Here is a 14328-nt window from a genome sequence, read left to right on the forward strand (position 1 = left end):
GAATCTGGACCCGTTCATTTCAATAGGTCTGTGCACATGAGCGTTTCTTTTCACGCCTCAGTTCTGATTTGCTTGAAAAACGCAGCATGTTCTATATTCACGCAGCCCCGGCCCCATAGAAGTGAATGGGGCTTCAGTGAAAAACGCATCGCATCCGCAAGCAAGTGCGGATGCAATGCGTTTTTCACTGATGATTGCTAGGAGATGTTTTTTTATCACGTGTGTGAAAAATGCATCAAAACGCATTGCACCCGTGCGGAAAAAAACTGAACGCAATTGCAGACAAAACGGACTGAACTTGCTTGCAAAATGGTGCGAATTTCACTGAAAGCACCCTGAACGCATCTGGACCCAATCCGTCACGCTCGTGTGAAGAAGGCGTAAGACACAATAACGGGTACAAAGCACCAGGACACCCAGGGATTGTAAGCCTTGTAGGTGGCGGGCGGTTTATTCGGGCTGATGATATATACATCATGTACACTTAGAAATCTGTATATTTACACTCACATATGTACATTATAGGAGAACAGCTGCTCGGTACAATGACATCTGCAGACAAGCTGCTAATTGCGTCTCTCTTTCTCGCCGAGTCTCCCGCTGGGTCACATGTCGCCGTCGCCGCCTCACGGCTAACCCTTTCATTGACAGCCTGCTCGTGTCATCCACAGATTCCCTATATACATAGCTTGTCCTTGTACCAATCTTCACTACTCTGAGGGGACCTCTCGCCAATCCTGACATGTCTATTTCATTAACTACTGGCATTTCCCCTTTAATAATGAACTTGGAGCATCTATTCTTATGACTATGTTGTGCCGTTCCTTTATTATTCCTGCTAGAAGTTATGAATTGCTAGCAGTTTACAATGAAGGTCCAGTTGGGACTTACTACCCATCAAGTTCCTCCATTTTTATTTTTACTGTAAGGCACTTCCGCTGGCCGCAAGCATGAAACGCTGCAATATTTTACGTCACCTAGATGCTGATCTTTAGCTACATCATGTATACTCCAGTTACCTCCAGAGCTGCACTCAGGGTAACACCCCCTGCTGGCAGAGCTGCATTGTCTGATGTATTTTTGCTACATCAGACCGGTAAACACTATTGCTACGCGCTACGGGGCAGACACTGAACCAGTAGTAAAGGCACTGGCAGCCCGAGAGCTAAGAAATCCCGCCGACTGTAGGCACCTTCCTACTCTACGGCAGCAGGAGAGGTGGAGGAGAAGAGTACCAATTATAAGTGGCCACGTATAGCGGTCTACAGGCTGATAGGGGCAGCCAGGAAGGATCATCCTGTGATGTTAGTCGGATACGCTGCGCTGGAGGATAGATCTTATACTACACAGGTTCCGGACATATACGTTATGCATACGTTGACCTGTGATGAGGATGGGGGGGTGCACCTTGTTCCTGACCACTCGGATGGGTTCATTATTACATTTCCTTTTGCAGCCAGCATTAGATACGTTCATCTGAGTGTATCCGAGCCCCAGGTTCTGGGACTATGATAATTCCACATAACTATACTGTATATAGAGTCAATAAATATCAGGTTCAGTGCCACCGACGAACCAGAACCTTCTCACATCTACAGACCACCACCACTAGACTGATCCACATGTCACCCTAAGGAGACCCCGTTCTTCTTGCCTCTCACTGTGACAGCTCTTCCAGCTGTGGCGCTCGTCCTCATCGGGTGGGATCCTGCAGAGCAGCTGGAGAAGAGTGTAAACATTAGAGGGGAGCAAACCCCAGATAACAGCATTTTGGGGGGGCTCGGTGCTGATGCCCCCATCAGTAACGATCCTGTCCGCCCTGTGCTATAGGATGAGAGGCAGCTGCCACATGAGCAGAGAGCTGTCCGTTTCACCACCGCCCTGGACGTTGGAGTGGAAAGGACTGAAGTTCCGGTAACCGGGTCCTCCTGATATAATCACCACTGAGGTGACCTCCTTACGATTAGTGTCCTTGGCACAAGGTCGGCTTCTGAACCACACGTCGGGATCATCTGTCATCTCGTATATAGAGCCGTCTTCCTCGGTGGTTTCTAGGGAAGCGTTGTCCGATCTGGAACCTTCCCTGGCTGAGAGGTGGTGGCCGGGGAGGTGAGAGGTGCCGCGCAGCCGGTACTGGAGAAGGATCCCTTTCAGGCGTGACGGGGGGAGGTTATCAGGAGTGGGGTCCTGGGACTGACCATCTGAAGTGTCTCTCGCTTCTGTTGCCCCATCACTTTCTCGTACATCTTCTGATGATCCCTGCTCTGTCCTAAGGGCTTGGGGAGCCATGGTGCTCCAGGCCACGGTGAGGAACTGCACCGGCCCGCAATGTCCGTTGAGAGAGACCATCCCTTTCCCTAGTGGAAAAGAAGAGAAAGTAGAAGATGTAAGAGCAGTGGATTGTGTGGGATCTAGACTAGGGGCGTTGCATTGTAGTACAACTCTCAGCATGAATCGTATATGCAGTAGTGCAGTGTAGGGGTCTGCACAACTGAATAACCCACCAGTGTAATAAAAGTGCACTATGAATCTACAGAGTGGGTTTTATAGGTGGGTCCTGGGGAGTACCTTATAAGTGGTCCACACAGTAGTGTGTTAGTAGTGCCTCCTACAGCAGTGCATTATGGGTGTGGAGAGTCACAGAGCAGTGCATTATGGGTGTGGAGAGTCACAGAGCAGTGCATTATGGGTGGGGAGAGTCACAGAGCAGTGCATTATGGGTGGGGAGAGTCACAGAGCAGTGCATTATGGTTGGCGAGAGTCACAGAGCAGTGCATTATGGTTGGCGAGAGTCACAGACCAGTGCATTATGGGTGGGGAGAGTCACAGACCAGTGCATTATGGGTGGGGAGAGTCACAGACCAGTGCATTATGGGTGGCGAGAGTCACAGACCAGTGCATTATGGGTGGCGAGAGTCACAGACCAGTGCATTATGCGTGTGGAGAGTCACAGACCAGTGCATTATGCGTGTGGAGAGTGACAGACCAGTGCATTATGCGTGTGGAGAGTGACAGACCAGTGCATTATGGGTGTGGAGAGTGACAGACCAGTGCATTATGCGTGTGGAGAGTGACAGACCAGTGCATTATGGGTGTGGAGAGTGACAGACCAGTGCATTATGCGTGTGGAGAGTGACAGACCAGTGCATTATGGGTGTGGAGAGTCACAGACCAGTGCATTATGGGTGGCGAGAGTCACAGACCAGTGCATTATGGGTGGCGAGAGTCACAGACCAGTGCATTATGGGTGGCGAGAGTCACAGACCAGTGCATTATGGGTGGCGAGAGTCACAGACCAGTGCATTATGGGTGGCGAGAGTCACAGACCAGTGCATTATGGGTGGCGAGAGTCACAGACCAGTGCATTATGGGTGGCGAGAGTCACAGACCAGTGCATTATGGGTGGCGAGAGTCACAGACCAGTGCATTATGGGTGGCGAGAGTCACAGACCAGTGCATTATGGGTGGCGAGAGTCACAGACCAGTGCATTATGGGTGGCGAGAGTCACAGACCAGTGCATTATGGGTGGCGAGAGTCACAGACCAGTGCATTATGGGTGGCGAGAGTCACAGACCAGTGCATTATGGGTGGCGAGAGTCACAGACCAGTGCATTATGGGTGGCGAGAGTCACAGACCAGTGCATTATGGGTGGCGAGAGTCACAGACCAGTGCATTATGGGTGGCGAGAGTCACAGACCAGTGCATTATGGGTGGCGAGAGTCACAGACCAGTGCATTATGGGTGGCGAGAGTCACAGACCAGTGCATTATGGGTGGCGAGAGTCACAGAGCAGTGCATTATGGGTGGCGAGAGTCACAGACCAGTGCATTATGGGTGGTGAGAGTCACAGACCAGTGCATTATGGGTGGTGAGAGTCACAGAGCAGTGCATTATGGGTGGTGAGAGTCACAGAGCAGTGCATTATGGGTGGTGAGAGTCACAGAGCAGTGCATTATGGGTGGTGAGAGTCACAGAGCAGTGCATTATGGGGGTGGTGAGTCACAGAGCAGTGCATTATGGGTGGTGAGAGTCACAGACCAGTGCATTATGGGTGGTGAGAGTCACAGAGCAGTGCATTATGGGCAATGTATACAGCACAACATTGGAGCGGATATATAGTAGGGAAACCCGCCAATCATTCCTACCTGTGATTTTAGGGATTCCTTCCAGCTTTGGCACGGGTAGGGTGATGAGAATGCCCAGGTGAGTGCCCACCCAAAGTAACCCCTGGCATATCAGCAGGCTGGTGACCCGAGGATTCTTCTGTCCTGTGGGGAGACGTTCAAATGATTCTAGTTACTGTCTGACTTCACAGATACCAAAGCAGACAAAACGACGCCCGCCCAGCACCAGTGAGTAACATGTTGGGGGCGTCAGCTCGGATTAAGCTCGCCGTTCACTGAGGCAGGGGCCACGAGCTTCATGCAATCTGTGCCATATATCGCTAGCTTCTTCTCCATACGGCCGGCAGTCGTCCACCCCAGGACAGACACCACTGTGCCCGCTCATCCGAACTCTGACAACCCTGCTCATTATGGAAGCATCTGCTTTCTGCACGGTAGTACCGGGGGCCTCGGACCATCACCGGAGGAGAGTGCCGGGTGGTGAAGCAATATGGGATCATTAACCTGACAGCCGACCCTCTCCATACTGGCCAACTATCACAAATAGAGCTGACGGGTCGTGTCCCCCCGCCGCCGGAGCCATAACCATAGACCCTCCAAGCAGCGAGCGGTGGGGTCTGCACTGAACATTTCCTGCACAGACAGCTCATGAGTTTAAAGGAAAACGCCACTTAAAGGGGTCATCCAACCCCTATATTGCCCCCAAAAATGCCCGGGCACCTCATACAGGTTATACTTATCCCGCTCACCGGCAGCCGCATCGCTCCCGACGCCTGCATGGTCGCCTCTGCATCTCCCCGTCGTATGGATAAAATTATTCACGACGGGGAGAGCAGCCAATAGCAGGCCGTGATGTAGACGCGCCTCCCTAGCATCGCCGGTGGACCCCGAAGTTTTGATCCGCACACAAGGAAGTGCATCAGGAGCGACTTGGTTGCCGGGGAGTGGGGTAAGTATAACCTGTATGCGGTGCCCGGGCATTTTGGGGGCATTATAGGGGTTGGATAACCTTATAATCTAGTCACATCCAGAGCTGCAGCAACAACCTTGCTTTCTGGTCATCAGGCAGGTCTAAGCCATGTCTGATCTTTGAGCGCAGATTTTTGGATGCAGCTCTGGTGCGAACAGAGACGAAAATGTGACAACCGATTTTGTTTTTTTGTCATAAAGGAACGACCTGGAGCGTCATAACCCAGAAGCCTCATGGAGGCCAGCATCTCCTCACCTGGCAGCAGCAGAGTCCGGGTGGAAATATTAATTTCTTGCAATAGTTCCAGAGTCTCCGTGTGGAAGAGGCGAATAGATGAACCTTCGGAAAACGCCATCCACACCCCCCCGCCAGCTCGGATCATGTGGGTAACGCTCACCCCCTCATCTTGTATGGCCTCAAAACTCTGCAGGGGGAGAAAAAGAAAAATGACCAAAGACTTAAAGGGCTGGTCCAGTCTCCTGCAAATAAAACATATATTGAGACGACAGCAAGCAGAGATCTTGAAAATGATGAGAAAATTGGGCCGCAAAGTTGCAAGACTTCTCATTATATGATCATGACGCTTCATTTCCGTAAAACCAATTTAGCAATAGATGCACCCCCCCCAAATATAACCAATAAATGAACGTGGCCCCCCAAAACATGACTATGGATGATATCATGATAAAGACAGTCCCCACTCTCCTGCCCCAGAGCTGGGGGGGGGGGGGGTGTTCTCTTACTCACTGCTCCACATGAGACGAGATCATTTAACCGCCCGTGTTCCTCATCCCGGGGGGGGCAGAATCAGGAACCAAGGAAGAGACTGCGGGCGAGGACTAATTAATTTACACCCCCACATCTCCGGGATAATCAATAGTTATAATTAAATCCTGGTTACAATTGTTCCTGCAGTAAACTGTGACCGTGTCATTACCACTGGATGCAACGACCAGAGTCAATCGAGCAGAGCGCCAGTCCTGGTGCGCTTACCAGGCATGACGCTAGCGATATAACCAATTTCCCAAAAGAGCATGGGGGAGCGGGATGGTGGGGGGTGCAGCCGGCTGCTGCTATTCTGCAGAGTGCGGATAAAATGCAGGAAAATCACCAGCCGTCTGTAGGAGTCAACTGATTTTAAGGGGAAATGTTCAAGTCGGCGCACGCAGATTATTTGCACGGCGGGGGGGGGGGGGGCTGGTATTATAGCGTAAAAAAAAATTGCGGACAAGAATAGGACATGTTCTATTTTTTGGGGGATCGGAATTGCGGACCCGGAAGTGCGGTTCCGCAATTCCGGATCCGGGCAGCACATCGTGCTGCCCCATAGAAATGAATGGGTCCGCAATTCCGTTCTGCAAAATGCGGATCGAAATTGCGGACGTGTGAATGGACCCTAAGAGGAGAGTGTAGTGCAGCAGAAGTAGGCGGTAGTCTGGGAAAGCTGGGTGACAAGCCTGTGGGATGTGGAGGATCAGATATCAGTAAAAAACTACCTCCGTCCTATGTTACCCAGTCTTGTTAAGCCAGTGGCGCCCCCTTCTGGAATAATCACCCAGACTAAACCCCCTGTGGTTTCAAGGGCTGTCCAGTTTAGACAACTGATCTAATATTCGGGGTTGCCTTCCATGAAGCGCACTGTTGGGGGTCTCGCCTTGGGAGTTGCAGTGCTTCTTCTTACTATTCCCCCTATGTTCCAGAGCTCCGCCGGCCCCGCTATCTGGACCGCCCTGGGCGCCATTTATTACAGATAGGCCAAGCAAGCGACAATTTACATATCTTCCTTTACCCGCCATTCTCTGCGCCATCTGCATATTTTACGGCGGCGGTCAGTGTGTGCGTGCCTTCGATAACGCTGCGCTGCCGATGTATTATTCATCAGGAGACGCCAGCAGCTGAGTTATGAGCTTTAATAGATGCAAACTTAGTTTGGACGTTAAAATATGCGAAGTGTAGAACGGAGTAAATAATAGAGCAAACGGCAGCTGAGCAGCGGGCCCCGGGAGGGGGACCGACCGTACACAGCCTTAACTCCTTCTTCACTGATGGCGGCCTCAGGACATGTGATCTCACTGACCGCGATGGCCAGCCGCTGTGGAGACTGCTACGTCTTACCTGTGCTTTCAGAGGATCCGTTTCCAACACAGTCACCCGGTTCCGGCAGCTTGCCCACAAGCAATCATCCAGGGCCAACAAAGCCCGGACCGGGCTGGTACCAACACGCACAGTGGAAGGGTTTTCAGGGTCCCAAAGACCACCTGATGAAGAGGGAAGAGCTCATTACAGGTCAGCGTGCCATTATCCTGTACCCAGAGTGTCAGCTTGTCATTATCCTGTACCCCAAGTGTCAGCTTGTCATTATCCTGTACCCCAAGTGTCAGCTTGTCATTATCCTGTACCCCAAGTGTCAGCTTGTCATTATCCTGTACCCCAAGTGTCAGCTTGTCATTATCCTGTACCCCAAGTGTCAGCTTGTCATAATCCTGTACCCCAAGTGTCAGTGTGTCATTATCCTGTACCCCCAGTCTCAGCATGTCATTATCCTGTACCCCAAGTGTCAGCGTGTCATTATTCTGTACCCCAAGTGTCAGCTTGTCATTATCCTGTACCCCAAGTATCAGCTTGTCATTATCCTGTACCCCAAGTGTCAGCTTGTCATTATCCTGTACCCCAAGTGTCAGCGAGTCATTATCCTGTACCCCAAGTGTCAGCGAGTCATTATCCTGTACCCCAAGTGTCAGCGTGTCATTGTCCTATACCCCAAGTGTCAGCGTGTCATTGTCCTATACCCCAAGTGTCAGCGTGTCATTGTCCTATACAGGAAATATCACTGCATCATTACCTTGTACCCCAAGTGTTAGAGTGTCAATTTTCTGTACCCCAATTCAGTGTGTCATTGCACTGGGGACCCCACAGTAATTTCACCGTTATTTAGACCTTTTATTGGTAGATCGCATGGGCGTATGTGTAACATCCCAGAGTTAGGTTACAAAACTCTTTTACCCCACTACAACCTGTTAAGTGCATCTGCATTGTCATCCTGTGTAATTTAACATCACATTCTCACAAATGTGCAATCTAAGCCTTGTTTAAATGTATTTGCTGTAATTTTCATGTTCACCAGCAGGTGTCAGCAATGCGTCAGCAGGGCCTTAGTAACAGTTTAGCATATCTAGACTGGAATAGTACATTCCAGTTTAGCTCCCCCCTCTTTGAGGAGGTGTGGAATGTTCCCACATCCTGCCTCATGGGGAGGAAAGAAAGTTAGAGTTAGTGTGTCAGCCACCCCAGCTAGGGGTAGGCTGTGCTGGTTGGAGCTCCCAGTTCTAGGGATCTCGGCAGAGACAAAAAGATCATCATTCCCAGTCTGAGCCTTTCAGCCTCAGCTGGTGACAAGCAAGCAGCCACCTCCAGAACTCCAGGAAGAACCATCCCCTGTGAGCTAAATGTGAGTACCATCCAGAGGCCAGGAGAAGCCAAATTCCTCCTCAGCTAGTCAGTCCCATACACAGCAGAAGATATAGATTCCTGCCACATTACAGAGCCACAAGCAGACGACTTATCCTGCAAGAGAGCTCCAGGCAGGGGTGTATCTATCACAAGGCAAACAAGGCATTTGCCTAGGGCGGCACTTGCCAATGGGGCGGCAAAATGCCTTGTTTGCTTAGTGATAGTTACACAATATGCTAAATATTTTTTTTGCTCCTTGTCCGATCCTTCACTATGCGAGCGGTATCGCCGGCACCGCATAGTGAAGGAGTTGAAAGACTTACTTCCTCCTCCTCCTGACTTCCTCCCGACCTCCCCTGCCTTTTGCATCTGTGCGTTGCCGTCCAAGTGCAGAACGGATCCTGCACACGGTCACCGTGAACACTGAGGCCAGGCCCCGGCCACCAATGCACTGATCCCTGAGCCTGCTGTCTTCAAAAACTGTAAGTACTTAAATTACAGTAATTCACAAAAAATCTATTACTTAGTTGTTTTATGGGGTAAGAGGGTTGGGACCCGTTGAGTGGTTAGAGGGGGGAGAAGAAGTGGGTCAAATTTATATTAGGGGGGTGCCCGAGTTTAGTCTCGCCTAGGGCAGCACAAAACCAAGATACACTACTGGCTCCAGGCACATGATAGAAGCAGAAGACAGACTCCTGCCACACATTGCCAATACCTGCTGGGACCAGAGACTATTGCTGTATCTCGTGTGGATTAATGCTGCATCCAGTAAAGACAAGTTGAATTATATTCCAAGTTTGGACCTCATTAATTGCTACCAAGTTCCTCAATTACTCCTACTAGCAACACACTCATTTATTGCAAGTGAGCCAGGATCCAGGAGTCCAGCCGTACCCAGGTAGGAGACACAGCTGACATTACTATTACCACACAGAGACATTACACCACCCTGACATTCCTAACCTGGTACGTGAGTTACAACACCTTAAAGGGCCCTGTGACAGTACCCTGCGCACGCTGCAATTGGCGTCACAAACAAAAACCATAGACTGTTATACCCATATCCCGACCCACTGCATAATTGGTGTCCGCCTAACTGTACCACAGTCCTGCTCATTGCATAAGTGTTAGAATAGAGAGTGCCGATATCTTACCTTGGTTTTGGGGGTACAGTGCTAAAGTGCCATCTTGCAGTCCTGCACACAGGTGACTGGGGCTAAGACGGAGACAGAGAACGGGCTGCAGGTCAGGACTCCTTAGCGCCATCAGACAGGTGGAGCCGGTGTCCACGCTGCTGTACACCATTATACTGCAGAGAAAAGGCAATCAAAAAGTTAATGCCGGAAGTGTGACAACCCCAATAATAGCTGCTGGTAAGTGCGCCAACGTCAGGTGCTGCAAAGCTGCTCATCTATAAGTCATAGGTGCATCTTCATTATATACCATGAGACAAGATAATGGTGTCAGGAGGCTGCAAGTACAGCTCCACCGGATCAGCCGGTCACACTCGTTCTGCTGCCGAGTGCTCCTCTTGGTGCATTATCCCATAAACCCAAAATGTCCTATGTAGCGTGCCAACATTGTGCTATGCTACATTTACATCATTTGCATGGAGGGGTTAGTGGGATTACCAGCAATCAAATAACCCCTACGTCACCATATGCCCTGCTGGAATGATGCGAGAATGAGGCCCTGAGGTTGGAGGGTGTTGCACCCCACATCACACCTCTCAGCGTCCCCTCACCTGCCATCCTGGAGCCCCACACACACGGCCGGCTGCACCGGAGCAGACACGTAGTCCTCCTCATTCTCGCAGCCCTCATCATTTACTTTACCGCACACGTTCTCCACACACAGCACGCGAGACGGCAGCGGGAAGGCCTTCAGCATCCGTGGAGAGGTATGGTTCAAGGAGAAGATCTGGATCTGACCAGCACCTTCCTCCTGACCCCCGCCAACCTGGAAGCAGAGACAAGACTTTGTGACGTTATCATACGGGTTAAATCTAAATATAGTACTTTGCTGTACTTACCTGGCAATGATCCAGTCACATGCAGAGCTGCATTCACAATTCTGCTGGTTTCCAGTTTACCCTGGTCTCATCTCTCTGCTGCCCCCTGCTGTTCAGTCTCTGTACAGGACATGCTGTGGTGCGTTGCTAATTTATGTTGTTGTAGGTTTGTATTTTTATGTGTGCGATAGCATTGGGGGGGGGGGGGGGTTCCCACAAACAATACTGTGGTTAGATCAAAGGGGTCCGACCACTGGGACCCCCACTGGTCACAAGAGTCCCAGGATCCCCTATTCAAATGGAGTGCTCATTACGCATGTCCAATGCCGCTCTACCAGTCCCATACAGTTGAATGGAACCATACAACCATATGTCCTCATGATCGTGGGGGTCCCAGCGGTTGACCATCACTGGTGGTGGTTCTTCTCTACAGAACCCTGCTCAGTCAGAGAGCTGCTTCAGAGGTCCGAGGGCTCAATGTCACAGTATCATCTGGATGGGCACCATGCCATACTACCCCTGCATTGGCCCACTATACCTTTATCCAGTGATAAAAGGTTGTACTGATGGATTATTTCTTAGGGGTTGTATCTCAGCACAAGATGGGTCAGAATTGTGAATTCAGCTCTTGAAGTGACTGGAGAAGAAGTCATGATAATTAAAGGGGTATTCCTATCTGGGACATTAATGGTACATCACTAGGATACGCAATCAATGTCAGAGACGTGTGGGTCCCACCTGTAGAATGGGGCCCTTGAAGTGAAGGAAAGTTCACCGCGCATGCGCAATCACAGCCTCTGTTCACCACTATGGGAATTCTCAAAATAGCCAAGTGCTAGCTCGACTATTTTTGGAAGTCCCATAGCAGTGAATGGAAAGCAAGCTGCGCATGCATGGTGTGCCCCGTTCTGGACGCAGGTGCCATCAATGTCCCAGATGGGACAACCCCTTTAATGGCATGGATTTCATGGAGATGCATCATGAAGGTTCACACATCATAAGGTTATCTCATAAAAAAAGACAAGGAAGACTTACCCATAAGTATCCCTGAGGCAGCGAGGTGCTGACAGAGGACAAGCCCAGAAGGGAGTTCTGTACCGGAGTGTGAATAGCGCCACCTAGCTGCAAAAATAAAATAAAAAAACTGAAAAGATAAGAAGATATAAAGTCATATCAATCTTAAAGGGCCACTAACAAACGTCAGTGCCTATGACAGTGCTGGAGCATTATAAGAGGAGCGCCTGGTATTACAGCGAATACCAGGAGCGCAGGGAGGGAATTTGGCCGGCCAGGAGCGGACTAGATGGAGGCACGAGCAGCTGGGTCTCCTCTGAGCTGCACAATATGTTACCAGCTTATAAATAAATGATCAAAGTGACGGGAAATGCCGTGTTTTCAGCTTGCGCCCGTCACTGTGCCATGCAGCTGCTGGCGTCCTTCTCAGTCATTGCTTCTGGGCAGCAAGAAGAAAAAAAGTTTAACGTTTCCAGGCATCCTTATTTGACTGCATGAAAGGTCTCTGCTTGTCGCTGGGGATGTGGAGGTAACGACGGTCGGGATGAGAAGTCACATTTGTTTTAATTAGCATAAACAAGTGTGATGTGCGGACAGGGGCAGCGAGCCTGGCGCTCCCAGCGGACCTGCGCTGGGCTGCCCGGCATCGGAACATCTCCAAATGACCTGTCACATCCCAGCTGTTACTGGAGAGGGGGCGGCGGAGGGAACCATCTCCACAGTTCAGCCAGCAGTCTTCATCAAGAGCTTTCTATAAAAGGACATATTGGACCTCAACTAATCTGGATGTTACTGCACCCACAGAGTGGACTCAATGGTCGGGACACAGGGCAGAATCCAACAGGGTAATACTATTACTGCAGCCATAAGAGCTAATACAGGACTGACATAATAATGAAGCCATGTCCTGCAGAAAGCTGTCTGAAACCGGCTGCACTCCAGAGCTTACAGAGATGATTGGAGTGATACACTGGGAGAGAAGGGCAAAAGCTGGAAGCACAAGGGCAAAAAGCAGGAGGTTCAAAGGCAAATGCACTTTGTGGTTTTGCCCTCATGCAATGGCAAAAGCTGAAAGCGCAAGGACAAAAGCGGGGGGGCAGCGCAACAAGGACAAAAGCGGGGGGGGGCGCAACAAGGACAAAAGCGGGGGGGGCGCAACAAGGACAAAAGCGGGGGGGGCGCAACAAGGACAAAAGCGGGGGGGGGGCGCAACAAGGACAAAAGCGGGGGGGGCGCGCAACAAGGACAAAAGCGGGGGGGGGCGCAACAAGGACAAAAGCGGGGGGGGCGCAACAAGGACAAAAGCGGGGGGGCGCAACAAGGACAAAAGCGGGGGGGCGCAACAAGGACAAAAGCGGGGGGGGCGCAACAAGGACAAAAGCGGGGGGCGCAACAAGGACAAAAGCGGGGGGGCGCACAACAAGGACAAAAGCGGGGGGGGCGCACAACAAGGACAAAAGGGGGGGGCAACAAGGACAAAAGCGTGGGGGGCGCAACAAGGACAAAAGCGGGGGGCGCAACAAGGACAAATACAGGATGCAAGAGGCACAGGGGGAGATGCAGGAGGCACAGGGGGAGATGCAGGAGGCACAGGGGGAGATGCAGCAGGTGCAAGGGCAAAAATAAGCAGGCCCAAGGACAAAAGCAGGAAGCACAAGAACATATCTAGAGACACAGAATGAGGCAGGAGGCACCAGATAAGCTGAATTTCAATGTTAAGTGGAGTAGGTGGGGAATATAATACTACTATCCTGCCTGAATCTCCAGCCCCCACTGGCTATTACACCAGACTAGATCCTCAGGCTGCTTCCAGACATTTATTCATCTTCTTCCATCTCATTTACTGCACATTACATCAGATTGGCCGCTGTCGAGTAATTACAATTTGCATTAATTTTACCCCTCTTAAGAAAATGAGAGACAGATTTAACCTTGTCAGGATGTGAACCTGGAAATCCTGAAGCGTGATGGAAGTCAAAATCAATTCTCAGTCAATGTCACCGCCGTCTGACTGTACTAAAGCGGGGCATGTCTTGTCTGTACCCCAATTCTCCATAGAATAGACTAATGTAATGAATGGAAATAGTCTCCCTGTTTGTTTATTATTTTCGAAAAACTTGAAGACTGTGACTAAGACCTGCTGCGAATGGCCTGGACAGCAGACAGGGCGGGCGAATGGCCTGGACAGCAGACAGGGCGGGCGAATGGCCTGGACAGCAGACAGGGCGGGCGAATGGCCTGGACAGCAGACAGGGCGGGCGAATGGCCTGGACAGCAGACAGGGCGGGCTAATGGCCTGGAAAGAAAGCGGGCGGGCTAATGGCCTGGAAAGAAAGCGGGCGGGCTAATGGCCTGGAAAGAAAGCGGGCGGGCTAATGGCCTGGAAAGAAAGCGGACGGCGAATGGCCTGGAAAGAAAGCGGACGGCGAATGGCCTGGAAAGAAAGCGGGCGAATGGCCTGGAAAGAAAGCGGGCGAATGGCCTGGAAAGAAAGCGGGCGAATGGCCTGGAAAGAAAGCGGGCGAATGGCCTGGAAAGAAAGCGGGCGAATGGCCTGGAAAGAAAGCGGGCGAATGGCCTGGAAAGAAAGCGGGCGAATGGCCTGGAAAGAAAGCGGGCGAATAGCCCAGAAAGAAAGCGGGCGAATAGCCTGGAAAGAAAGCGGGCGAATAGCCTGGAAAGAAAGCGGGCGAATAGCCCATCGAGACGGAGGAAGAACGGTCCGTCAAGATAGATGAGGAATGGCCTGGGGAGACA

At 51.0% G+C, this 14328-nt stretch overlaps 1 protein-coding gene across 5 annotated transcripts in view; it reads right to left on the reverse strand.

Annotated features, from left to right (window-relative positions):
• Positions 1 to 421: 421 nt before the first annotated feature.
• Positions 422 to 14328, reverse strand: part of ARHGEF10L (Rho guanine nucleotide exchange factor 10 like) — a 111767-nt gene continuing 97860 nt past the window's right edge. For all 5 annotated transcript variants that reach the window (XM_044282518.1, XM_044282516.1, XM_044282520.1 and 2 more), the window contains 7 exons: positions 11593 to 11679; positions 10291 to 10505; positions 9701 to 9855; positions 7212 to 7354; positions 5352 to 5520; positions 4148 to 4270; positions 422 to 2357 (listed from right to left, as the gene is read on the reverse strand). In XM_044282518.1, coding sequence (XP_044138453.1) covers positions 1825 to 2357; positions 4148 to 4270; positions 5352 to 5520; positions 7212 to 7354; positions 9701 to 9855; positions 10291 to 10505; positions 11593 to 11679 — 1425 coding nt within the window. In that variant the 3' untranslated portion in view covers positions 422 to 1824. The remainder of the gene's footprint in view (positions 2358 to 4147; positions 4271 to 5351; positions 5521 to 7211; positions 7355 to 9700; positions 9856 to 10290; positions 10506 to 11592; positions 11680 to 14328) is intronic.

The sequence above is a fragment of the Bufo gargarizans genome, chromosome 2 (assembly GCF_014858855.1).
Source record: "Bufo gargarizans isolate SCDJY-AF-19 chromosome 2, ASM1485885v1, whole genome shotgun sequence".
NCBI classification, from domain to species: Eukaryota; Metazoa; Chordata; class Amphibia; order Anura; family Bufonidae; genus Bufo; species Bufo gargarizans.